Here is a 27,785-nt window from a genome sequence, read left to right as displayed (position 1 = left end):
AGTCCCAGCCAAGAGGCAGTAGCACTAGACACTTGCATGGGCAGTTTGCTTTCTTTTTTCCTCAAGATCCATTTTATAGAGAGAAATGTGTCTGGGTATCTATTGGGTTAACAGCCGGATCTGCAAATTCTTCTGATCTGCAGTTGAATTATCTAACAATCAAAACTGCTGGATTTTTGCATTGATCTTATCTTCCTAGTCGAGAGGTCAGAGATTAGCAGCTTGGTTTTAATGAGCTGTGTCCTGTGAATTTCATAGTCCCGTCAAGTCTAAAAAGGGAAACCCACAGGGGAAACATTTTCATTTTGTTCCTCTTTCCTGGACCGTTTGTCCCACACATTGCATGTGGCAGTTTGCAGCTGGTGAAAGGGAAAGACAATTAACTCATTCCCTACACAGGCTTTTTATAATAAAATATTTATTAAGATTGGGGCTCTCCTCATTTGAAAAAGGGAACAGTTTGCTTTACTATATGCATGAGATATTATATTACACAAATATACTGTAGCAGCTGCCTCAAAGAATTAATGTGGTGCCTGTCTTAGAAAGCCACAAACACAATGAAGATATCATGAACAGATAAGAATCCATAAATACTCTCTCTCTAACCCAGTCTCACACTTGCAAATTAAATATATGCAGAACTACTGCCTACCCACTTTGCCCCAAGAAAATAAGGGCAAAAATACATCACAGATGACACCTAAACCTTTCCATTTCAAAACCACTTTATAAAAGTGCAGCTTGACTGTGGGTTTTTTTTTTTTAAGTTATGAAAAATGTGTAGTGAGTGCTTTTAATTTTGCATGGCCAAAAGTAGCTGTTAGACCAAAATCATCATTTGTACAGTAGTGTTTCTTAAACACCTTTTAATTCTCTCAAATGTGGAGCAGGCCTGATGTTCCATTCAATGTAAAGTAGCAGTAACTGGATTGGGTAGAAAATTGAAATTTCTGTCCTTGCAAAATTCCATTGTTTCAAATATTCACCCACTTACTGGTGACAGAGAAATTTTAACTGGGGGTATTTGGAAAAGGAAGATATAATTGATGACTAGATCCTCAGTTGATTAAATCAGTGTAGCTCCATTATATGCCAGTTTACACTAACAGAGGTTCTTGACCTATATTAAACAGCCAAATCCAGAGCAATGTGAAGTTCCCTTTTTTAGATCATAAGCTCTTCCGGGCAGGGACCATGCCTTTCTATATGTCTGTAGTGCACTTAGCACATTTTGGGTGCTTCTGTGGTATGGCTAATTACTCCCAGTGAAGTCAGTGGGAATTGAATTGCTCATCACCTCTGAGGATTCCTTATTAGGTTGCACACCATTGATTAGCTTTCTACAGCTGAGATTTCCAAGAGTGACTAGTGACTTCATGTGCTTCCATTTTTGGGTGCCCACCTCAAGACATCTGGAAAGGGCTTGATTTTCATAAAGAGCTTAGCAACTAGCCTTTGAAAACCCAGGCCCTGCTGTAAGGGGTCTTACACTAAGCACCCAAGAGTGTGAGTCGCTTCATATAACCTTGGTTTACACACACCTTTGAGGATAAAGATTGGTTTGAGCTGATTTAGTGCCAAATTCAGCCTCGCTTAAGCAAATGGAACTCTCACTGAAGTCTCTTGGCACATTAGTCAGTGACAGATGGCAGCATTAATTACACAGCAAAAACTCAATTCTTCTCTCACATGTAGTGGTGTAAGCCAGGAGTGACTCTGTTGAACTTAATGGAGTTGTGTTGCTGTGGAACTGTTGTAAGTGAGAGGAGATACAATTTCCTCCTCTCTGTCAAGGGAGACAGGTGGTAGGAGGAAGAGGAACATCCTCTGGGCTATCCTGTTGCTGATGAGGAAAATGGCCATAGGACCAGAGATCATCCACCATGTAGGTGGGAACAGACTGCAATCCTTATGGAAGGAGCTAACACTATAGAGCATAAGGGGCAGGAGCCAGTTACATATCTACTGGGGATGTTCTTACCCTGAGGGAATCACTTGCAGGTGATTTCTACCTCCTTTGTGCTCCCCAGTTGGATTACTAGTTCTGTTTGTGGCTCCTTGACCTTTTTGAAATAAGATGCTCATCTCTCCGGTTGGAAAGGTTTGATACCTCTGCTGTAAAATAAGGGGGCAGAAGGATAGCTTGAGCTGTGAAAATTACTGTCCGTGGTGCTGAAAGATCTAAAACAGATAAATCTTGCCCTGACCAAAAGTTGGTGCCCCAGCCTACTTCAGAATCTTGAGTTGAGGCATGTCTCAGCTCATCTGAATCCTATGAAGGTGCAAAAATTGAAAGGAAGGGTTGACTTAGGCTGATATAAATACAGGGCAGCATCATGGCTGCGGTGTGTCTGTGGAAGTCATGTTGGACTGAGTCAGGACTCTGCGTTTCAGTTCAATTGACTTGATATGTGACCTTAGCCAAGACACTACACTTTGGTCTTTGCAACTGGCTTAGCTGTCCACCACATTTATCTACAGGCATGTTGAACAATCTTCACTGGTTAGAACAGGTAGACATGATCATATATCAACTCAAGGGTCCCAAGGATATAAAGAAGGCACTGTCTTGAATTCCTTTTTACAAGGCTTTCCTGGAAATGATGGAATCTTCTCTATTTTGATTTAATAGGGAATTCAAATTATGCTAATATTGCCAAAGTTACCATGGATGCAATAACAGTCCCTTCAGTGACCACAAACAGCCTAGAGACATTTTGTTCCATGACACAATTAGCCTTTTTAGGTGTGTTCATTTCGTTAGCATAACAACAAACCAAAGAGGAGCTGAACAGTTCAGACACTCGTGATAGTCCCTAGCCGATGATTTAAGTAGTCATTGTTTGCTCTGCATGTGTATTTTGGGGCTCAGTGAGGATAAGGGATGATAGGATATTTTCTGATGGGGCTCTCTCTGTTTATGGTTCACATGGGTAGCTCCTACCTCCAGAATGGAGCAGAGGATTGAAATGGGACCATTTCCCCCTCCCTTTGCTGGTTTTCCATTGTTCCCATATATTAGCATCTATCAGTTTCATATTGCTGTAATATTTCTTCTAACTTAGAAGAAATATTACAGCAATATGAAACTGATAAATGTTAATGAGTTACTGCCCCTGTCTGTTTTCGTCCCTAGTTCTGCACCATTGTTATGCACCTAGTGCTGCGCACACATCTCTGGTCTCAATTTTTTGTTTCTCCTTTTCAGGTATTTGTGGGTAGTCGCATCAGAGCAGGTGGACTGTTGTTATTGTCTCACTTCACTAGTCTGCCAACAGCTTTTCGGTTAGCCTGCGTCTGAAGTGTCGAAGCTGTCGAGTACGGCAATATACAAGGTGTGCATGGTGCACACGGCTGTGGTGCCAGCAGAATGTTTTCTGTGCCCTGCACTAACACGGTACCCATGTGGCTTTGCAACTCCCCTATTCAGGATCTGCACTCTTGTCACTTCTAGAAGCCGTACTTGAAATCGGTGCCTGTAGCAGAGACTTACCCAGTCTGGCCTCAGGCCTGTTCCCAGCTTCAGTTTCTCCTCTCAGCAGTCATTTGCGGGCTGCTGTGGTGCTCTTATGAAGGAGCTTCAGTGTTTTACTAGCACTGACTTAACCCCTTCTTTCCTTGTTTACAGCCATGGCTCCCCTACCCCTACAGTGCTAGCATAGGGGAATCTACATCTACCCTGCACTACAGGTCACCAGCCTTGCAACTCTAAACAGTCAGGCTGTGCACCTCATAACCTTTCCTTCCAGGGGTCTCTTCCTGGCCCTTTTCTGGCTGAGTGCCTGCTCTCTACCAAAACACTCACACCCAGGCCTGTTCTCCTTTGCATCTCTCTCCTGGCTGCCTTCAGGCTGCCCTTCTATCTCCCAGCAGGCCTGGTTCTTAACCATATGCTCCCTTATCACAGGACACTCCTGCTTGGAGAGGTAAACTAGTCACAGGTGAGGCTCAGACTAGATGTCCTCAAAGGGCTAGTTTATGGCCTGGGACGCTGTCCCATTTTTCTAGGTGCTGTACAAACACCGAATAAGGGACAGATCCTGCCTCAAAGAGCTTACAGTCAATGGCCCTAATTCAGGAAAGCTTAAAGCTAAACATATGCTCATGTATTCTCCTGACTCAGAGCCTAAATAGACATGATAGTGAACAGAAAGGAAGAGAAATAGAGGCACACAGAGGGAAAGTGACTTGCCCAAGTTCACACAATAAGTCAGTGGCAGAGCCAGGAACAGAACCCAGCCCTCTGGCTGCTGGCCTAGCCACTGAGCCACACAGCAACCCTTGCTACTACATGTAATCAGCTGTAGCACTCTGTGCTAAGCTAGCTATTCAGTCATACCACCACATCAAATTCATCATTAGTCTAAATGTTTATTATTTATATTGTGGTAGCACCTGGACACCTGAGCCCCACCATGCTGAGTGCTGTACAAAGGCATAACAAAGAGACAGTCCATGCCCCAAAGAGCTTAAAACCTAACTGTAAGATGGCAGACCACAGGTCGGTAAAGCAGACAGACAAGAAGAGCACATGGTAACAAAGAGACAATTATGAATCAATAAAATTATATATTGTGAAATTAAATATGCCACAATACAATCAAATGCACTTCTCGCTGCTACTGTTTCATACAGCATTTGGGGAGCTGCTCCTGCCTGAATCTCTGAGTTCCCACTTCCTTCCTGTGCTAATCACTGCTTGAACTATGTGGCCTGTCTGGTGATGAAAAGATGTCACATTCTAGGGAGAACAGAACCCAAATGAGCTTCTGTTTGCTTCCTTCCATCAGGAAAAGAATCTCCCTGTCTGTGCCTGGCATCTGTCTCTCCTCTTTCTATTCTGGGAGGAACAGAAACAGCTGAGCTCAGATGCTATATGTGCGGGAGGCAGATGGGGCGTGAATTCAGTAGTGATTGCATTGCTCACTTGTTTGGCATAAAAATGATGGACAAATGATGAACAGTGAGAGATGAGCACAGGGAGGGGCTATTGTTATTTCATATTTCTCCCTTTAATATTTGTCATATTTGTTTCTATTCTTGTGATTTTCATTGTCATTCAACTGCCACTATTACCTCAATATTTAGAGTCTCATTTTGCCATCTTGACACATGCTAAATAGTACCTTACTCAACGAGCAGTTCCAGTGAACTGCTTTCCCATGGTGCATTTCTCTTGGCTTGGGGCAACGAAAACAACCAATCAGTTTCGCTCCCCAGTCATTTCCACGCTTAGGTTCTCATGTACTACCTCCATAATGCAATGTTTGGGTTGCAAAAGCAGCATGGTTAAAGTATTTGGTTTCCAACAGTCTCCACTGGAGTGAAAACATAAATTTGTGGAATGTTTCATTAGCCTGGGGTTCTGTAACAGTTTAAGTATGCAAAATCTAAATCAATGTGGCAATTTGTGGACTAAGACAATATACCATGTGAGCAAATTTTTGAATAAGTTATTTGTGCCTCTCATTTGTGACCAGAACCTCAAAATGCCTTACGCCACAAATACAATGAGTTCGGTGGTTTCTTAGCCTAATGGCTATGGCCCAGATCCTCAGAGGTGTTTAGGCTCCTAATTTCTGAAGAGCTCTGTGCAAGCTCGAAAGCTTGTCTCGCTCACCAACAGAAGTTGGTCCAATGAAAGATATTACCTCACCCTGCCTTGTCTCATTGAAATCACTGGAAGTTAGGAGTCTGAATAGCTTTGAGGATTTGGGCCTATTTACGCATGTTACTAAAACACCACATCATTTGAGCCGGTTAATATTCTCCCGAGGAGAAACTGCTGGAGGAGCTACAGGTCAGAGCAAGGTGCATTGGCAGAGCTGTCTGGGGACCCCAAGACTGGAATATCAGAAGCTGCGGCAAGTCAGTCATGAGGAGCATTGGCAGAGTTATTACAGGTGGAAGGGGAGCAGGGCCAGCACAGCAGTGGGTCAGGATTGAGGAGCACTAGTAGAGCTGTGTTTGGAGCCAAGACTGAAAGAGCAGAGAGTCTTGCAGCTCAGGATTGAGGTGAATCGACAGAGCCTGACAGACGACATAAAAACAAACCCTACAAACATCTGAAAGGATCAATGATATGTTTTTAACAGAGGAAGGTGCTCCTTGGCCAATATAGGATGCAATCTTGGCCGCAATTGATGTCAATGGCAAAACTCCCCTTGAACGCAATGGGGCCAGGATTTCTCCCAGAAGATCTGATTCTGCACCACTTCACACCGGGGGGGGGGATCAGGACTACTGTCACTGAAATCAGTGGAATTGCACTGGGACCAAGGTGACTGAAAAAAAAGAATCCGGCCATTTAATATTCCAGGGTGGGTTTCACAGCTGGTAGGAGCTTTATGCGTATTTCAATTGAAGAGTTGGGAGCCAAAGAAGGGAGCAGTTGAGGCTTGAATTAGCCCTCTGTTACAATTCTTCCTTTTCAATGTTAAATGAGATTCAATTAAATTCAATAGATACTCAATAAACCAATTGCAATTGTGCCGCCTCTTGCTCATGACCCCATCCTTGCTCCTACGGCCATTGCTTTGAATGCACTCTATACAGCCTCATTTAGGAGCCTCTGAACACTTGTCATCTCTCTTGGCAAATGGAAACTTGTTTATTTAGGTCTGTGCTACTTTGCCAGTGGCTCAGGCGAGGCTGTTTCTTCCCTGCTATTTCTCTGCGTGTTTGCCTAGTGCTAATTTAAAGGCTCAGCTTTCTGCTGAGCTCTGCACCTGCACCCTAATCACTGTCAGAAGCGCTAATGCGGCTACCCATCTGCTGCGTCTGCTGAGCTAGTTGTGTCATTTCAGGGGGTAGTTAGACGGACGAGTAACCTGGGCGTTAGCAAATGGCCATCTCATGTGTACCTTTATGTACAGAGATGTCCCTGACATTACCTTTTGCCAGTGCCCAAAGGTGGGCTGACATTCAAATAGCATGTGAATAGAACAGCATAATTGAACAATCCTTTCTCTTCACATGAATAAGGCTTCATTCTTACTGGTTTATACTGGTGTAAAGGAGCTCAGGATTTAGTCCATAGTTTTTACTCATGTGAGTCGTCCCATTGTGCCAAATTCTGCACTCAGTTACACCAGTATATATTTATTTGGAGTAACCTTATTCACCCTGATTACCACCATTATCTAATCTAATCTATCCCCATACACACCATCTATTTCTATCTAATCTATCAAATGGTAAAAAAATACTGTTCTGTGTACTTTTAATATGTTCCATTAAGCTGATGAGGTATATAAGAACGACTGAGACAACAGATTTATAATAGACCTATCTAAAGCAGGCCAAACTTTTACACTTGAGTACAATAGAAATATCTAAATAAACTTCAGCGAGATGATCAATTTTTGTTGGTGAGAGAGACAAGCTTTCAGGCTTACACAGAGCTCTTCTGGGACCAACAGAGCTAAACCACCCCGGCATACATAAATACACTTTGTACTTTGAGTAACTGGTGTGCAAAACCTGGGTAGTCGCACCTACAATGCGGGTAGCTTGGTATGTCCATGAATAATTAGCTGCTTGGCAAACGCCAATGCAGAGCTTTGGGGTGTGCAAACATTTCTTGGGCATAGGTGCCTTTTGGGGCAGTATCTAAGGTGCATGTCCCTGTTTTCAATATAGGTTTATATTAAAATTTGATCTAAGATATTTAATATTAATCTCCCTCAAGCTTCCTGTCCCTCTTGTCTTCTACCCTCATAACACTCATACTCACAGAGCTCTGTCCGCGGTCCTTTCCCCAGCTCTGCAGCATCTCCTCCTGCTCCACTCTTTTGCCCAGACACCTCTGTTTTGATCTGCAGGACTCTGCTATTCCAGTCTTGGGCTCTCCCCACACAGCTCTGCCACTCAGCCCCCATTCTTTAGCATCCTCTTGCTGTTCCAATCCTGCCCATTCCCAAAGAAGAATTGTCGGCATGGAACTAATAATGATGCCAAATGGGGTTGGGTTTTGTGGGGTGCGGTTGTGGAGCTGATTTTGTTTACGCCTTTAGTCCACTTTGGAATCCAGGTTTCCAGAGGTGAAAATTTAATGTATTATCTTCAGTGTTATTTAAAATGCAGGAATTAAGTTATTTAGGGACAAGTCCCCATGATGTTCTGTGAAAACTACTCTATCTTAGAGGCTGGATTAGCCTCTGAGAGCCCACTACCCTTCCTCCACAGGTGCAAAGACCCTGCAGCTGACATCCTTTGCCCCCAGTTCTAGGCAGGAAGCCCCAAATTCTACCCTGTGTTCCCACCACTGGGGCGCAGTGATAGAGCCATACCACTTCTGCAACAACAGGCTCCTGTGAGTCTCAGCCATGAGGGCAAGACAAGCCCCTTCATGACCTTCCCTTCCCGTGTACAGTTGTCCATGTGATAACTGACAATCGATTACCAAGTATAACTACAGGGACTGATCTCACAGCCCTTGCTCTGGAGATGTGCTTGGATCTACTCCCAGGGATCACAGAAGGAAAGGTTGCAGAGTATGATCCAAACTTTGGATGATTGATTTCACCTAGTGAAGACAGAGGCATGCACTAAACTAAATTCTTTTGTAGCATCGGGTAAAACATCCCATTCCAAAGGGCTTTAAAGGGGCCCCTGACATTGGCTACTTCTGTTCTTTTCTTTCCCTGTAGTTCACCCCAGGGAGAGACTTGGTTTATTGCACATTTTAAAAGATTATGAAGATAAGTGAAGACCTCCTCCCCAGAAGCATGATTTCTGCACATGCCACCAATTTCCCTGGTTCTTCAAAATGAATAAATAAATAAACAAATAAATTAGACTTGTTAATAAATTATGGAAACAAAGAATAAAGGACCCAAGCTTTATTGTAATGAGCTTTTAAATATGGGTCTACTTCTGTCTTGCAAACTCAGATCCATCTATACACACACATGCACACACATCACGTACCACACACCAATCTCCCCCCTCACACACTCAAAACACACTACAACAAACACAAACACATCACTCCCATATGCACTCCTAATTACGTACACCCTACGCACGCTGCAAACACACACAAAAATATATACAACAAACACTGCAATTATTGCTACCCTGGAAACATACCAACACACAAACAAAATTACATAACTGAATGCACTCAACCTAACACACACATATCCTGAATATCCCCCACAAACATGCTGCATTTACACTCCTTGCTCAAAAATAACCACATATACTATTTACATGAGCCCTATGCACACACCAACACACATCAGTAGCTACACACACAAACACAAGGCATCCACAACCACATCCATACCAACATGGAAACCTATGCACCTAAATACCCCACATGGTACATATCAATTCCCATCCCAATACACAAATCTCCACAAACAAAGACTTACTCAATAGCCATTCACGCAAACAGCCCAAGGCCCCCCCCCACAGCATGCACCAGCACAGGTTTAATTTCAGTGATTTGTTTCCACTATGTGATCATTACAATAGTTTTGGATCAAACAAAGGCATTTTTACTGTGTGCCTTTGCTTCGTTTTTTAATCCGCCTGCATTTTTCTCGTTGTGGCAGGCTATTCAGGAAACACCTTCCTAATGCTGGGGAATTAATGAGCTGTGAGAGGAGATACAAAGAGAGAATTGCTTATTGTGAAGTCTTCCTTGTTCAGCTTGGTTTGGCTTGTGGAGGGGGGTTTCTCTTGTTTTTCTCAAGCAAAGTCACTTTAAAATCCTGTGTCCATTGTTTTTCCCCAGTGCAGGATTTTTTTAAACCCTTCTATTTTTGTCTAATGCCTCTGCTGCTAAAATATACTTAGAAAGAAGTAGACCTGGCCGTTGCTCCCCTCCCACATCTGTTCCCCTTTCATAGACTCATAGATTGTATTGCCAGAAGAGATAGTAGCTCATCTAGTCTGTCCTCCTATATAACACAGGCCAGAGAACTTCATCCAGTTACCCCCGTATTGAGCCTAGTTACTTGTGTTTGACTAAAGCATATCACCTTGAAGGGCATCCAGTCTTGATTTGAAGACTTCAAGAGTTGGAGAATCCATCACTTCCTTTGGTAGTTTGGTCCAGTGGTTAATCGCACTGTTAAAATTTATACCTTATTTAACATAAGAATGGCCATACTGGGTCAGACCAAAGGTCCATCTAGCCCAGTATCTTGTCTTCCAACAGTGGCCAATGCCATGCGCTTCAGAGGGAATAAACAGACCAGGAAATCATCAAGTGATCTATCCCCTGTCACCCATTCCCAGCTTCTGGCAAACAGAGGTTAGGGATACTTCACAACATGGCATTGCATCCCTGCCCATCCTAGCTAATAGCCATTGATGGACCTATCATCCATGAACTTATCTAGATCTTCACTGAACCCTTTTATAGGCTTGGCCTTCACAACACCCTGCTGTTAATTTAATTTGGTGACTCCTACTTCTTGAATTATGAGAAGGAATAAATAACACTTCCTTATTTATGTTCTCCAAGCCAGTCATGATTTTATAGACATCTATAGTAATCTCTTTTCCAAGCTGAAAAGTCTCAATCTTAATAATCTCTTCTCATATGGAAACCATTCCATACCGCTAATCATTTTTGTAGTACCTTTTCCAATTCCAATATATCTTTTTTGAGATGGGGAGACCAAGTCTGCATTCAAGATGTGGGCGTACCATGGATTTATATAGAGGCAATATGATGTTTTCTGCCTTATTATCTATCCCTTTCCTAATGATTTGCAACATTCTGTTAGCTTTTTTGACTGCCGCTGCACACGGAGCATGTTTTCAGAGAACTATCCACAATGACTCCAAGATCACTTTCTTGAGTGGTAACAGCTAATTTAGACCCCATCATATGTATAGCTGGAATTATGTTTTCTAATGTGCATTACTTTGCATTTATCAACATTGAATTTCATCTGCCATTTTGTTGCCCAGTCACCCAGTTTTGTGATATCCCTTTGTAATTCTTGTAATTTCTAATTTGAATTTGTCTAGCTGCAGCTTCCAGCCATTGGAAGAGCTGTCATTCATTTTTAGACCCAGATCTACCCCCTTGCTGTTATCTCTCATTTATTGTTATGAATTTATTTCCATCAGAAACACTGAATCATGAAGCTGAGATAAGGGAGAATGTTATTTATGCTCAAGTAATTAATATCCCATGATAAGCCTCCTGCATTGCCAGCCATATCTGCTACAATTCATGAGAGGGAGGATTGTTCCCAGAATGTATTAAGCAGCAGTTTGGCAGATGATGGAGAGGATACTTAATTAAGTTACAGAGAAACTAGACGAGCTTTCAATCTATTTATAAAAGTGGTAGCAGTTCCCATTTCAAGGCCAGTGAAAGGAAGACAAATACAGAGGACCCTGAGTCTGATCTCATGCATGATGACAAAATCAGGAGTAACTCCAGTACACTTAGACTGATGTAAGGTACAGGAGAATTGGCCACTGGTATTTTGTTATATAAATTCAAGGCTGAGTTCTGCTCTAGGTTATGCTAGGCCCAGCTAAATCTGGAGTGGCTCCAATGAAGCATAGTGAGTCACTGCAGATTTGTACTGGTGTAACAGAGCAGAACTTGACCCTTAAATATCAAAGGATGGGATAGCATTCGGAAGAGGATGGTTTCATTTGCACACCTTATTGAACGTGCCAAAATATACACAAAGCTGGTTTGAGGCCAACAAGAGGGTGTTGATAATATTTCTTCTACTGCAGTTAGGGCTTGATCTTACAATTCTTGCTCAAATTAGTATTACTATCAGCATTCATTGTTTGAATTACGGCAGCACCTAGAGGTCTCAAATGAGACCAGGACCCTGTTGTGCTAGGTGCTGTACAAACACATAGTGAGAGACAGTTCATGTGAGAGTTCAGTGTAAAGTCTCAGTGATGTCAATAGATCATATTCTGCTCTCTCTGCAAAGGCTGCAATTCTGGAATAACTCCTTTCAAGTCAATGGAATTACATTGACATAAGGGAGTGGTTCTCAGATACTACATTGACAAGGGCTACTTTCGTTCCTAGACAGATAGATAGATTAGATAGATAGATGGGGTGTATGGGGTTAGATAGATAGATGTAGTTATTTCCATTGTGTTCAAGTGTGAAAGTTTGGCCTGCTTTAGATAGGTCTATTATAAATCTGTTGTCTCAGTAGATCTTATATATCTCATCAGCTATAACGGAACATATTAAAAGTACATGGAAAACCACAGAATGGTATTTTTTCCAGTATAGGAAAAAATGAAGCTCTCTAATAGCAGAAATCACACTGATGAGGCTTGGGGGACCACTTCAGCAAGTGCTTAATTTGAAACCCATGAGTAGGCCCACACAAATTAATCATCTAAGGACCTTGCAGAATAGCGGGGAAATTAAGGTGCTTGTGTCATCACACATGCCGAAAGGCCAATGCATTCTGAGGTAGAGTTATGCTGTCATTGGGCACAATGCTACATTTAACCAGCTTCAGGGCTTGTCTGCACTACTGATGCCATGGGGCAAGGCCATGATGCCACAGTTATGCTGCTGTAGAGCCATAGTGTAGACACTTCCTACAATGCCAAAAGGGATTTTCCCATCGCTGTAGGAATCCATCTCTCCAGGTAACAGTAGCTAGGCTGATGGAAATATTCTTCAGTTGCCCTAGCTTATTCTATACTAGGGGTTAGGCTTGCACAGCCATACCTTTGTTAATCTAAATTTTAAGCGCAGACTAGGCCTTAGTGGTCGACGGTGTGGAGTGCTTTATTTTAGGAAGAATCCTAACAGCATACGGTGCACGATTTGCAGGTTTGACACTATTTTCAAAAGCAGTTTTCCAGGGCACTGAGCCCCAGGAATCCACAGGGTTCTCCCCTTTCGAGCTGCTGTATGGGAGGAGAATGAGGGGACCCCTGGACTTGATGAGGGACAAATGGGAGGTGACGACCCCTCCTGCTGGACAATCAGTGGTGGACCATTGTACTATCTGGGAAAAGCTCACTGAGCTCATGAGTTTGTCCAGGGAGAACCAAGCCAGGGCCCTAGAGAAACACAAGGTCTGGTAGGACCGCATGGAGTGTGCCCACTCCTATGGCACAGGGGACTTGGTGTTGGTCCTAATCCCAGTGTGGAATAATAAGCTCCACGTTGCCTGGACGGGCCCTTTATGAATTGGCCAGTTTATCTCAGGTGGGTATAGAACAGCAATCATCTTGAGCAGAGGCCTCAGGATCAAACCCCAGTGCAATCTTTGCAGCTCCCCATCCCTATAATCACACAGGAAGCTCCAGCTTCCCAGGACTTGAATGCTGAATAAACTGGACAGGTCAGTTCATTATGCAGAGCTTAACTGCTCCTCTGGAAGGTCTGAAATTACCTCTGCCTTGCAAAGATCAGCTCTGGTTTCACTTTCCACTTATTCTCCCTGACATCAGGAGCGTACTTAAGCCATGTACTGAAGGCTCCTGGAAAACAATTTTCACAGATAATTATTTCTTAGATGTAGGCAGCTTTCCCCTGTCCCCTCCTAGGTTTAGTCGTTTTTCTGTCCTGCTTTGTGGAACTAGAGCCAAACCCTGCTCCCATAGTAGTCACGTCCAAGAACTCCCAGGGGCTTCAGGAGCCCTTTAGCTAGGGGACAGCTGATCTCCAAGACAAAGCATTCCCAATATACTGGGAGATGTAACTGGTAGGTCAATGGTGAGCTCACCAAGATGTTACTGAAGAGTCCATGAACACCCTGGGATGGTATGGCTTGAGAGTGTCAGGACACTGGCCCTGATAGTCCTGTTAGGGCTCTTTATATGAGGGAAATACCTCTTTATATCAGTGGAAATACCTGGATGTAGTTAAACTCATGAAGCCACCTAATGTGGACACATTGAACCTGTGATAAACAATGCAGCTTACTGGGGTAAATCACACTCATGTGAGCCCCATTCTGAACCAGTGCAGTGTGTCTACGTTAAGGGTGACATTCTAACCCCCCTGACATCAACAGGGGTTTTGCCATTGACTTTGGTGGAGCCAGGATTTCAACTCATGACCCAGATCCTCAAAGGTGTTTAGGCTCCCAATTTCCATTGTAAGCCTTTGAGAATCAGGGCTTATGTGTTTACACTGGCTTAACTATATGCTGTACTTATGTGAAAGCAAATTTCCTTTGTCTAAAGAAACCGTAAGGAAAAACAGCACTGAAACATTTGTTTTAAAGAAAAGCAGAGAATTTTGCATACAGTGAAGCAGAATAACAAGGTCACCTTTGGCACCTCTCCACCCCTAACTGGAAACACTTGATGTTCAGCTTTCTGCTCATCACCCCAGAGATTATTTAAAACAGATTTGTGTATGTGTTTAATTTCTAAAGCCTCGTGAACACTGTTTCCTCTAAGTTGTGCGCGTGTATGCGCGAACACAGATCCTAAACCCCGCGCACACGGCAAAACACCGCGCACACAAAAATTTGCATAGAAGAAATTTTTTGCTCACACGGCCTGTCCAAAATTTGCATAGAAGAAATTTTTTGCTCACACGGCCTGTCAAAAATTAGAGGGAACATTGCTTGTGAACCAAATTCAGAGCTGTTGTAAGTGGATGCAATCCCAACGATTTCAGTTACATCGAAGCTGCTTCTTCAAGAGCTGAATTTCACCTAGTGATTACATATAAACCCAGAATCAATGCCAGGTGGGCACAGAAATACAGATTAAGGTTATGTCTACATGGCCCAGCAGTTCAGACTACGGGGGTGTGAATTGCAGCATGCACTAGCATGTTGTAACTCCCCTGTGTGAACACTGCGGGTGCGAACTAAAAGGTACCTAGTTTGCCTTAATGTCGCCATCTTTAAACAGGACTAAGTTAATGGAAACGAGGTACCTGTTAGTCTGTGCCCACAGCACCTACACAGGGGAGTTACAGCATAGCATGAGAACGTATGCTACAATTCACACCCCCTTTGTCTAAACCATGGAGCTGTGTAGACAGCCCCGAGTCTCCTCCTCCCCACCCCAATTGCTCACAGAAGCAACATGTGGCCAGATTCTATTCTGTTACCGTTGTGTAAATCTGGAATATCTCCACTGAAATTGATAAGCAAAAGGAATACATCTTAACTGGTAGCAGTAGTATGCTTTTATCCTCTAAATGGACCAGACTTTAGAGAGGGACCTGGAACTCATTGCCATGGATCAAAAGTGTGGATTGAACCTGGGACATACAGGTCCAAAAACCATTATCATGGGCAAGATCTAAACAGCCCATGATGACAAGCCATACACTGAGCAGCATGGCTGTCCAAAACAATTACACCAGAGATGGCACTGTACCAGTTTGGGAAGAAAGCCTCACCAGTAGGATGCACGTGATAAAGAGGCCACAACACAAAGCCAAGGTGAGAAATGCCTGATTTATCTCAGAAGAGAGACCCATCTGTTAGATGTTTCAGCCTGTCGGAAATGAATCATGGTGGACACAGTTCAGGAGGAAAACTCTAAAACACCATGTGCAATCACTAGGAAGCTGGATACAGGAGGGGATTTTTCTTTCCTCTCTTTTAATGTAGCAGTAATAATGTCTACAGTGCATTGACTTGTAAATTAAGTGAAGGTACGAAACTACATTCTTCTTACTGAGATGGGAGATTGTTAGCTTGTTTTATGTTTTCTCTTTTTAAATATCCCCTGAAAGGGAAATAATTTTGACCGACTAAGGAGTCTCTTCTAGAGCAATCTGTGGGGGAACGTCAACAGTAATAACATCTCTTATCTAGCATGTCTTATCCATAGACCTCAAAATGCTTTGAAAATGTGGATAAAGTACCATTACCCTAGTTTTACAGATGGGAGAAACTGAGGCACAGGGCTATGGAGTGACTTGTCCAAGGTCACCCAAAGGTGGGTAGCAGAGCTGGGAATAGAACCCATATCTCTTGACTGCCAGGCTAGTACCCTAACCACTGGATCCCACTGTTTCCCCAGTAGGGGCACATGTATTGTCTATTGTCCAGTACAGATCCACGTGTTATACAGACATATCTGCCTTCACCTCTCCTGCTGTTCCATTGGCTCCATTCACCCCAGCCACCTCCCTTCCTTCATCTTCCACTTCCTGTTCCTCTTTTGCTGTCTCTGCTTCCCTGCCACTGCTCAGGAGGGTGGCGCTGGAGAGGTGGCGGAGGAGCCGGCCCTCTTGGAAAGATTCGGCCAGCTCCTTGGCACAGCACGTGGGGGTGTTGGTTTCGTAGGTGCTGTGAAAGCTGTTGTAGTCGACTTCGTAAAAGTCTTTCTCGAGGGTGAGGACGGGCGTGAAGCGGTGTCCCCATAGCACCTCCGTGTCCATGTAGGAGCTCCGGGCCTGGCAAGTCATCCCTGCGTCAGGAGAGGAGACAAAGACATATTAAATGCAAAGCTCTGTTGCGTGCCCATGCTATCCTGCTACTATTTACAAGTGCTTTGGTGGATTTCCATACCTGCTGGCTCTGGGACATGGAAAAGGTCTTCTCGTAACGAGCCTCAGAAGAGGCTGTAGCACAAAAAGCCGAGTATTCAAACACAGGGAACTGAACGGCCCCACTGCAGCTTCTGCAGACAGGTGGAATGTTTGCAGTCATGACCCTGGGACTTATGGGGGGCAGTGAGGTTTGATGGCACTAATTGTAGGCCAGAGTGGTTCTGGCATGGCCCCATACTAGATTCCCATCTCCCCTCACTGCTCTGCTGATGCAGGTCAGTCTTGACCTTCTGGCTAATCCAGTGCTGGGATCACACCATCTCTGCCAATACACCTCATCCCTGACCTGCCGTGTCCCCACTACTCCAGGCCTGAACTCCCCCCGGCTCTGCCAAAACACATCAGGCCTGGCTTATATAGCACCTTGTTAATCTAACTTCGGTTCCCCCGACTGTTCTGTTGAAGCCCTCCAGGTCAGACCTACACAGCCCCCTGCAATTCCAAGTGCTCCCTGATCTAACTCAGCTCACCTGCAGCAAAAGCTGCTCTGCCATTCCACTAAGGCACCTGCATGTGCTAGGCACTGAGGGCCCGGAGCTAACTATAGGAGCCTGAACCGAAGCCCACTTAAGGCAATGGGAGGACCTCCACTGAATGAGACTGAAATTTGTCCAGCTTGTTCTCAGCCCAAGGCCGAGTGCTTATTTTACATATTCATATATTTTGGGGAAGTTTGAGGAAAACCCTTTCAAGGGCAAAAATTCAGTCTTGGAATAAGTGAAATCACCTGCCTATTGCAAGGCTGAATTCTGTCCCAAATATTTGCCTTTTGTTTGGTTTACATGGGTCACACTTCTGGAATTCATTCCAGGGAGATGTGGAAAGTTTGACCTCCCGACACTCTCATTGGTGCGTGAGAGAGAGGCCTGCCTGGAATGAGATCAAAACATCTATTCAATTCAATTCCAAGCCGACGCTCCCCGATCTCATTCTCACAACCCAAACGACATTACCATAAGACGAAGGCTGTGGTGGGGGGAAATGTTAGTGCCGGGGCATTTATGGTTTAGGGAGAAATATACCATATGTCCTCTAACACCTGGGCACAACAGGAGACAAACAAGTTGGGTTAGGAAATGTCCCCATCCTGTCGAGCTCAGGTGTGGGAAGACATAAGGTACCTCTTCTCCCACAGCTGAGAACAGCCTATCATTCCTATCATTCTCTCCTCTCACAGCCTCAAGGGTCCTTCTCCTTTGGAGGCGCCTGTGGAATTCACATTAACATGACTGAGCTGTGCCTGTCCATCAGGACCCCATCCGTTCTGTTTTCTTTGTGGGTATTCCCCGCTGGTTTTCTTTTCCTTCATCCATGGATTGGTTTCAGCCCCTGGGCTGGAATGCAGCCAGAGAGGAGCACGGTCACTGGGTAGAATATACACTAAGTCCCTGTGCTGAAGGGTGGAACTGACTGCAAATGAGGGAGCTAGAGAGGTACCCACAACCACAGGGTTTAGCAGTGAGGGAGAAAGATTTGTACCTCCAGGCAGATAATATAGGCAGAGGGAGACTCAACTTGCTCCACAAACACAGGCATTTCCAGGGGGGTCTTCTCAGGGGATGCCCCATACCCTAGTCTACGGGAGCACCACCATGGCAGTAGTGATGTGAGTACCTCCTACCATGCAGGCTTAGGCTTTTATAATGGGACAACCTCTCCCCCACCCCCCACAGTAGCAGTAATGCTTGGTAACTTCCATTTGGGCCCCTCAAGGGCTGTGCAAACATTAGCTATTCCCTTTCCCTCCCAAGTAGCATTATGATCTGTGGAAACTGAGGCATGGAGAAGTGAAGTGAGTTTGCCAGACAGCAAGTCAATGGCAGAGCCAGGAAATGAAACTACGTTCCCTGGTTTCCAGATCTATACTTCAAAGACCATATGGCAACCACGGGGTCAGTCATGGACCTATACAACTGAAATTCTGACTGCAACAGGGCCTGCCTTTTCTGTATAAACTCTTAGGGTCCAATTCATTGCTGGTGTAATTCCACTGAATTCAGTCAGGTTAAAGCTTAGTTACATCAGGGACAAATTTGGCCAGTTTAAAAAAAAAAAAAGAGAGAGAGAGCGATCTTAAACTGTCTCTGTGGCTGGCAATACCCAGCAGCGGGAAAACCTTAGCGGATCAGTGTAGAGGCTGGTTTCAGAGGTGCACCCTGATCTGCACAGTGGATACAGTTATGACAAAGATGCCTTCATTTTCTGCACACTGCACCTTTACATTTGAAATGTATCATAGGAACTTATGTGGTCCTAACTACCATATTATCTGAGCACCTCACAGTCTTTAATGTATTTATCTTCACAGTCCTCCTTGGCAGGAAAGAGGTGCAGTGTTACTATCATATAAGTGGGAAACTGTGGCACAGAGAGGCTAACTGACTTGCCAGAGGCCACAGAGGAAATCTGTGGTGGAGCCAAGAACTGAACCTGGGTCTCCCGAGCTAGTACTAGCCACTGGAATAGCCTTCCTTTGTAGTAACGGTGCCTGCCTGCACATTTTGTTTTCACAGCTGCTGTAACCTTTTAGAGAGCATGCACACACCTCCACCCTCTCTCCTGGAGAGTCACACACACAGCTCTTGCCTGGAGACTTTACTTTTGTTCTTTCTTGTTGCTTTCCTTAACCTAAAACAAAAGGCATTCAGGCCAGTAGGTGTATGGCTGCTCTTTGTGCTTGGGGGAAGAAATGTAACACTTTGGGCTGCAAAACAGGGCTGGAAATTTCTCACACAGTTCTTTTCAAGGAGATTTCCGGAATTACTTGCTTCCAGGCAGGAACAACAAGTACAGTGTTAGTCACAGCATTCTGGCACTTCTGCTTCCTGAACTGCCAGGAACCAGGAAGTGCAGAGGCTGCTGTGAAAAATAAAATAAGGAAGGAGGAAAGTTATCCCAACTGTTCTGAGCTTTGAGGAGAGGGTCTGTTTGAGATCTGGGCAACCATTCAGGAACGGGGATACAGAACAGTCTGCAGATCTCTAGTAACAAGCTTCTTATGGGCAGGCCAACGAGTGCCCAGACATAGATGCTACGGCACTGCACCATCAGGATAGACAGTGCTTGACATTCATTCCCTTATGCCAGGTTGGCATACAAGAGCAGAAGACTTATGTAGAAGAGCAGAAGACTTATGTCAGGTCCTATCATGCTGCTGAGTACCCACCTGCTTTTCTCCAAGAGATGTGGGTCACTCCCCCGTCCCCACCCACCACCAGATAACACTAGCTTCTACCTACCCTCCTTATCCCTTAGTGAGAGGTTTTGTTGCAAGTCATTTTAAAACCTGGTGGGACATATTTGGGATGCAGGACTGGCTCAAAGATGCCTTTTACATATCTAGCGTCTCATGCTGGATTTTGATTTCAGTGGGAGTTAGGTACCTCAATACCCTTGACAATCTGGGCCTTAGAGGGCTGAAATTTGATCTAAAATGAGCAATGCTCCTCCTTGGACATAACTAGAATCCGCTAAGGTACCTAAATACTGCTGCTGAGCTGCTTAGTGCTCCAAATGCCCAGAAATGGTAGTGGGAGAAAGGGGCATTTTTCCCCCTCGCAGAATTAGGCCCTATCAGTGGATAAGCCATCTCCCAGCCTGGCTTTCCCACTGCTGACTAGATGCCAAGTATTCTATAATAAAATCTCAGCGCTCTTTGAATCATAGAAATGTAGGGCTTAAAGGACCTCAAGAGGTCATCTAGTCCAGCTCCCTGTGCTGAGCTCGGACAAAGTAAGCCTAGACCGTCCCTGGTAGGTGTTTGTCCAGCCTGTTCTTAAAATCTTCCAATGATGGGGATGCCATAGCCTTCCTTGGAAGCCTATTCCAGACCTTAGCTACCCTTATAGTTAGAAGGATTTTGCTAATATCTAACTTAAATCACGTGTGCTGCAGATGACTCCCATTGCTTCTTGTCCTGCCTTCAATGGACATAGGGAGGACAACGCTCAACTTCTTCTCCATAGCAGCCCTCACTGTATTTAAAGACTGTTCTCAGGTCCCCCACAACGTTCTTCTCTCAAGGCAAATCATGCTCAGTTTTTTTAACCTTTCCTCATAAGTAAGGTTTTATAAACCTTTGATCATTTTTGTTGCTCTCCCACGGACTCTCTCCCATTTGTCCACACCTTTCCTGAAGCATGGTGCCCAGAATTGGACACAGTGTCCCAGCTGAGGCCTCACCAATGCCGAGGAAAGCGGGACAATTGCCTCCCATGTCTTACATACAACACTATGTTAATAGATCCCAGAATATTAGCCTTTTTTGCAACTGCATCACATTGTTGACTCATATTCAAATTGTGATCCACCATAACCCCCAGATCCTTTTCAGCAGTACAACCACCTAGCCAGTTATTCCCCATTTTGTAGTTGTGCATTTGATTTTTCCTTCCTAAGTGAAGTACTGTGCACTTGTCTTTACTGAATTTTGTCTTGTTGAATTCAGACCAATTCTCCAATTTGTCAAGATTGTTTTAAATTCTAATCCTGTCCTCCAAAGTGCTTGTAACCCCTCCCAGCTTGGTTTTATAAGCATACTCTCCATTCCCATTATCCAAGTCATTAATGAAAATATTGAATAGTACCAGACCCAGGACTGACCTCTGTGAGACACCCCTTGATACGTCTTCCTAGTTTGACCATGGATAACTGCTCTTTGAGTATGATCTTTTAACCAGTTGTGCACCCACCTGTCATCTAGACTACATTTCCCTAGTTTGCTTATGATCAGATCAGAAGGGAGTTCCCCTCTTACCACCAGAGAGAGTCAGCCTCAGACATATAAAAGGAACTCCTGCCTTGCAATCAAGGTCTTGGAATAGCTCCTTTACTTGGGGGAATACCTTACCCTGATCCTGAGCTCCACAGAAACAATCACATTTATGTCCTGCTGTAAGTATTCAATTAAGACAGGAACAATGGAAACCAGTCATTGACCAAGGACTGCATACGGCCGGCTTCCTGCAGTAGCTGCTTTTTGTAACCCCCGGTGTGAACAGAGCCAGCACAATAAAACAACTTGCAATCACTCCATAATCTCATTCAGATATTCTTTTTTTTTTTATTTGCACATGTGCATCGGAATTTAATTGCATGGGGACCGACTGCCTGGCAACCTCTACACCGCACAGCAAACAACAGCATTGTCCCGACTGCAAGTTCCCTTAAGTGCTGCTCTCCAACCCGGCTAATTAATGGCCCTAGCTAATTATTGCCTCCAGCTGAAAGAAGATAACAGTGGAGGTGCTGAAAACAATAAGCCTTATTTTCATTAACAGAATGGGGTGCAGCTGCTTTCCGCTCTCACACAATGTGTCCTCGTCCCTGTGCGTGCCGAACATTCAGAATCCGCAATAGGATTCTGAATGTTCAGCACTCTGCAATAGGCAGCGTAGCTCGCTGGACCAGTCTCTTTCCAATTCTGCAGTGGTTATTAGTAGAAATCAGCAGGCTTTATCTGTAATAAAAGACCTAAACCTTCACTGGCATGATTACCCACAATGCACTGTGTTCACCTAAGACAAGGTCCACAGCCGTTTTGCCATTGTTGTACATCACCTCTAAAGTGTCACTGCTTTCTAAGTAGATACGCCATAGCCCCCAGTACAGTTACTTGAAGCACTTGCTCTTGGGAGATTTCAAAAGGCCTTTTGAGCATGCAGAGGAATTGTGGGAGGTGTCAAACTTCCAGAATTCCTCGGGGGAAAAATCCCAGAAGGCCATTGGTGCTGACATAGTTTCTTAGCCCTTTTCTCAAAATGGAGGGTAATTATGAACTTTTGGATTTAAGAAGTTTCTCGTAAAGCTTTGAGAAAGTAATTTTTTTGCCCTTTTTTATTTTTATTTTGAGCATTTTGTGACCCAGAAATTTCATTTCAATGAGAAAACTTTAATGAAAAAAAAAGCTTTGATCAAATGCATGAAAGATTCAAAATGCGGGAAAATCCATTTTCATCTGGAATAAGTTTCAGAAAAAAATACTTTCTAATCTTATTTATTTTTCTGGAACATATGACCATAGTTTCCATGGAAATGGTTCACAAATGGTCCTATTTTAAAATGAAAGAAAAGTATGCTTAATTTTTAACTGGAAAGTCAGTCGATTTTAGAAAATTTGAAATGAAATGGAAAAACCTCAACTTTCAGATTTTTCACATGTAAGCTTTGGATCTTTTGCCTCTCTGCAGTCACCAGCTTGAGTTTCAGTGCAAATAAAATTGAAAGTAAGTTGAAACCTGAATAAATTTTGCATAAAACTGGGCCCAGATGCATCACCTTTACAAAGAGGCTGTGCTCTGTCTCAGGCTTGTAGCAAAGCTAGAAGCCAGAAGAGTATTCCTCAGTTTCAAGTTTTGTAATAAAACTTTCACGGAGGTTTAAATTTTTAAGTGCACTGTACTGCAATTCAATCCTCAGAGGTGAAGTTTTAGTCTATTGGGCTGGAGTCTGACTTCAGAGTATTAATGTCAGGAGTCAAGAATGTTCCTGCTTGGGGCAGCCATACATGCTTTGTTTTATAAACTGCTGGATTTCTGGTTTCCAATAAATGAATGAAGACAGGTTTCTTTTATTACATTCAAAAGCAGGGAAAGTCACAGAGAAGCAATTGGTGTGTAAAATAGGTGTCAGGGAACTGTACCAAGAAGACACTTTCTTGACATCAAAATCAGTCAGAATCAAGCTGATCACACTATTTCAAAGATGGGAGAATGTTAATATGCAGAGAAGAAAGGGAATCTTGATGTCCCCCTCAGAAAGAAGTCTGTTTTTTCCCACTAGGTACTCAATGGGAGCTGCAGACTTCAGAACCTTTCACTGATTGCAATGCCACTGATTATGCAGCTAAAATAGAAGCCTCTGGCTCTGTTACATTGCTAAGAAAAGAAAAATTCTTCAGGAGATTGCACATGAGTGACAGGCTTTTATATAATTATTAGGTCACAGTTCAAATCTAGCCCCATTCAGCAACAGCCTATGTTGCTACTATCTCATGGGCATTAGGTTGGCTACGGATTAGTTGATGGTCTTAGTCTAGCTGTTGGAGGACACAGATGCCTGTATCAAACATACCATCACAGCTAGCAACCTTGTAGGCAATTTCATTACAGAGGACAAATATTGAATGAATCATGGAGAATTAACTAGCAGTACCCTAGATTAAGAAGTTTAATTTAAAGCACATCAGCAGGATGATAGTAGGGAAAACTTTCACTACTGCCACCTGGCTAGACCTGTTCAGTGGATATAAACATCCAGCCTCTAGGGCTGTCAAACCAACATTTTTCACCAGCATAAAATTAACTTTTTTTATTTAAATGCCATAGAGCTGAGTGTGACGTTCCCCTCTGGTGTTATCTGGACCGGTGATCTGCTAGGTCACTCCATTCCTTGACTGTGGGAACCAGCCTTACCCTGCTGTGTCATGAGAACCCCCACTCCTGGGCTGTTCATGCACAGCCTCTGGCATGTAAGCTGCTCCTTGGATTGTGCAACTGAATGACACTAGCTAATATCTCCGGTCCCAGACACAACCCTAGGAACCTCCGTCTTGCAGTGTCCAGTTATGCCTGTTGCAAGCTGCAAGTTTATATAAATTCGTCAATTTAACAAAGAAATTGATATGTACCAAGCTTGTTATGCCAAGGGGAGCCTCTGACACACTTCAAACCAAACATATTGCTTCAGATAGAATAAACAAACAAATTTATTAATTATAAAGATAGATTTTAAGTGATTATAAGTCAAAGCATAACAAGTCAGGTTTGGTCAAATGAAATAAAAGCAAAACACATTCTAAGATGATCTTAACACTTTCAATGCCCTTACAAACTTAGATTCTTCTCACCACAGGCTGGCTGGTTGCTCTTCAGCCAGGCTCTCCCCTTTGATCAGCGCTTCAGTCGCTTGCTGTGGTGTCTCTAGATGTAGGTGGAAGAGAGAGGAAGAGCAAGGCAAACATCTCTTTCTTTTATTATGGTCTTTCTTCCCTCTTGGCTCCCCCCCCCCTTCAGAGTCAAGTGAGCATTACCTCATTGCAGTTCCAAACTGACCAAAGGAAGTGGGGGTGACTCCCTCAAGAGTCCAGCAGATTCTTTTGTTGCTGCCTAGGCCAGCGTCCTTTGTTTCCATGAGGCTGGGCTGGGTTTGTCCCATACATGTCCTGATGAGGTGTGAATTGCGTCTCAGCTCTTGGAGAGTTTTTGCCTGGGTTTATTTTAAGCCATGAGGACACATTTTCAGCCTCATAACTACATACATGAAATTATAACCTATAACTTACTATAACATAACTGTAACAACAATGCTCAGTGCATCACGAGCCTTCCAAAGACACCCGACATGAAAAATTTTGCATTGTATACCACACAATCATTTTACAAGGATGAACATGGGGGTGCTGGGTGTTCCCCCGAGGTACAGAGCATCACACTGAGCTCTAAAATGTTATCTGCTGTCACATGGATGCTAATTCTACGCTTGCGATACTAGATGGGCTCTTTTTACAATGAAGACCCAGGCATTACTGGTAATTCCTGCCCCCCCCCCACACACATGCTGAATGAATTTCCCAGCTATGTCCATTCCTCTCTTTTTCCTGTACAGCGAATTAATGACAAAGTCTTTTTCCACATATGCAGAGTGAAACTCACCCCTGATCAGAGGGCTAGCGCAAGGCCAATGTGCCACTTAAGTCCTCAGAGGTGAATTTCACCTACAAAGCATGGAGAAAGAAGATGGTGTTGAAATGGACACTGATGACTAGCTAGGGTGGCAGGGAATAGTTATCAATATTTAAAATCCTATTATTCTAATTAAGAAATACACGTCCTTAAATTAGCGTCAAAGATGCTGAAGTATTGCTCAAATGGTTGTGGAAAGTGCTGGGCCATTTACACTAATTAGTCCAAGGAACACCCTGGCCTATGACAAAACCAATATTGTTCCTCTGACTTCAAAAGGAATATTAGAAGGTGGGAGCATGGTCCCCCAATTATTTCTGCGCATCTTCGGAGGAGGAGGACACGTCCATACTTGATTCGCTTTGATTTTCATGCCAGAGGGGAAGACTGAAATTTTAATTTTTCTGAATGTTCTCCAGGCGTGGGAATGCTCCTGGGTGTTGGAAAGTCAAAAGAGGTAAGGGTCTAATGTAGGCAATGAAATGGAATATGCAAAAAAGTTTAAAGAGATAGCAAACTTGGCAAACTAAACAGGTTATAAAGAAAGAGAGAGAGAGAGAGAGAGAGAGAGACCACATTCACTTCTTTATATTATGACTCCACTTTATTTAATTGCTCTACTATGTCATTTAATCTATAATTTCTTGCCTTGTTATGTTTCAGGAAGCGGTTGCACAAGGTTGACATATCTCCTCTAAGATCAGACCCTTGGATTTGTCAGAGGAACAAATGAACTGAAATTTCAATGGCACTGACGTGTGTTGCTCTGTGAGAGAGCGAGGATGGGCTAGGGGTTAGGTGAGAGACCTGGGTTTAATTCTCTGCTCTGTCACAGATGTCACTTCCATGACCCTGTAAATCACATAGGCCCAGATTGTCAACATTTATTTAGGTACCTTACTCCCATTGAAATCAATGGAAGTTAGGTGCCTAAATACCTTTGCGGATCTGGGCCTTAGGCTCTCAGTTCCCCATCTGTAAAAGGGGGTTCATGATACTATCCTACCTCCTAGTGGTATTGGATGTATTTTAAAGATGGGGAGATGCTCAGATACTATGGTAAAGGGAGCCCTATAAGCACTGTTAGGCATGTTAGTGATGATGAGGATGTAGTAGTCAGGCCTGTATATTTGCCTGAGATAGAATTTTGGGTCTTGTTTGCCCATTTAATTTTTAATATTTTTATATTCTTATTAATAGGTGTGAACAAAGAACAAAGACACTGTGTGTTGCTTCTGCCCAGCCAGATGGGTTTGTTAGTATGAGAAAAGATAAGAGACAGAACTCAAGTGTTGCTGGTTTTGGTGGGAGTTTAATATATGACTGCCTTGACTCCTATCTTGAGCCAAGGTCAGGAGGGGCGAGGGGATGCGGGGGGAAGGTATAAGAAACACTAAAAGCCAAAGAAAGGCCTGTCCCTGACTGAAGCACAACATCACTCCTTACCCCTCCCATGGGATACAAAAGAGGTGGTACCGAAGCCCCCTGACTCACAACCTTCCAAAACGGAACATGACCATAAATTGTAAGGGGCGGGGTCCAGGGTGGGCACGACAGGTATAATTATGCCTGCTAAGGAGGTGGGAACTGGAACACTGGGAAAAAAGGCTCTGGGGCACTATGGATATGCTTGCTTGAAACTAACTTGAATAAACATAGCATTGCCTGCACTTAGGACTTCCAGTCTTCTGCTTTCTGTCTGTGTTACAAGGACCAGGGGAAGGGTATAGGGAAAGCCCTTAACAAGCACCTTAAATAGTTCAGCAAGACCACTCTTTTCAGGGCAAGTCAGTGGTAATCTGTTTCACTACTTCATTCCCACACCTTGAAGCCAGGGATATCAAAGGCATTTACAAATATGAATCAGTTTACATCACAATACTCCCTTTCTGAGAGGAATGTACTATAATGCCCTTTTTACTGATGCACATTTTTAAGAATGAAAATGAGCCTATGGATAAGCAAAACCAACCAACCAACAAGCTAGCACTAATTTTACTGTGTTTTGCATGCAAAGTTTGATTAATTTCAGGACATCAGACTGAAATACAAATCCCTCAAATTTCAAGCTTCATTGTGATTATTTCACATCGTTCTACCTTGGCAGGAGGGGAATATTATTCTATCCTTTTAAAAAATGGATGAACTGGGGTGTAGAAAGGGTGTGATTTTCTCAAGGTCACACAGTGACAACATGAGGAATAGAACCAAGGAGTCCTGACTCACAGCCAGTTGCTCTAACTATTAGACCATCTTCCTTCCAACGATGTCTAAGTATAGTTCTGTCCTTTTGAAACTGTGTGCTAATACTGTACTGCGTCACTGGATTAACAAGTCAGCTCTATTATCTCCAACTGTCTATTTAATATAAGTGTGGGGGGGAGTCAAAGAAAACCAGTGAACACCAGTGGTGAAATAAGATGACTTGATGCCTCCTGAATGCCCAGTGATCACCTAGCATCCCATTAAGGCAACAGCACTGGTAGGCAAGGGGGCATGGATCAGCGTTCATGTTGCGTTCCCCATCAATACCTGGACTGCAGAAGCTAATGATCCAACCAGCGGACCAAATTCGGAGATGAATCCTGGTCACAAGCCAC

The 27,785-nt window shown here is 43.7% G+C and overlaps 1 protein-coding gene across 7 annotated transcripts in view; it reads right to left on the bottom strand.

Moving 5' to 3' along the window:
• KCNJ5 (potassium inwardly rectifying channel subfamily J member 5) overlaps window positions 1–27,785 on the bottom strand; it is a 244,426-nt gene that overhangs the window by 133,313 nt on the left and 83,328 nt on the right. The window contains exons 3-4 of one of the 7 annotated variants that reach the window (XM_073321013.1): window positions 24,351–24,423; window positions 15,532–16,362 (exon numbers count right to left, since the gene is read on the bottom strand). The exons of 3 other annotated variants lie outside the window; for them this stretch is intronic. In XM_073321013.1, the coding sequence (XP_073177114.1) occupies window positions 16,089–16,362; window positions 24,351–24,423 (347 nt within the window). In that variant the 3' untranslated portion in view covers window positions 15,532–16,088. Of the gene's footprint in view, window positions 1–15,531; window positions 16,363–24,344; window positions 24,710–27,785 lie in introns of those variants that run through there. 3 more of the 7 variants (XR_012155934.1, XM_073321016.1, XM_073321012.1) reach the window with 3 other exon arrangements.

This window comes from Lepidochelys kempii, chromosome 22, assembly GCF_965140265.1.
Source record: "Lepidochelys kempii isolate rLepKem1 chromosome 22, rLepKem1.hap2, whole genome shotgun sequence".
NCBI classification, from domain to species: Eukaryota; Metazoa; Chordata; order Testudines; family Cheloniidae; genus Lepidochelys; species Lepidochelys kempii.
The sequence above is the reverse complement of the archived record's forward strand: the minus strand, read 5'-3'. Positions and strand labels throughout refer to the sequence as shown.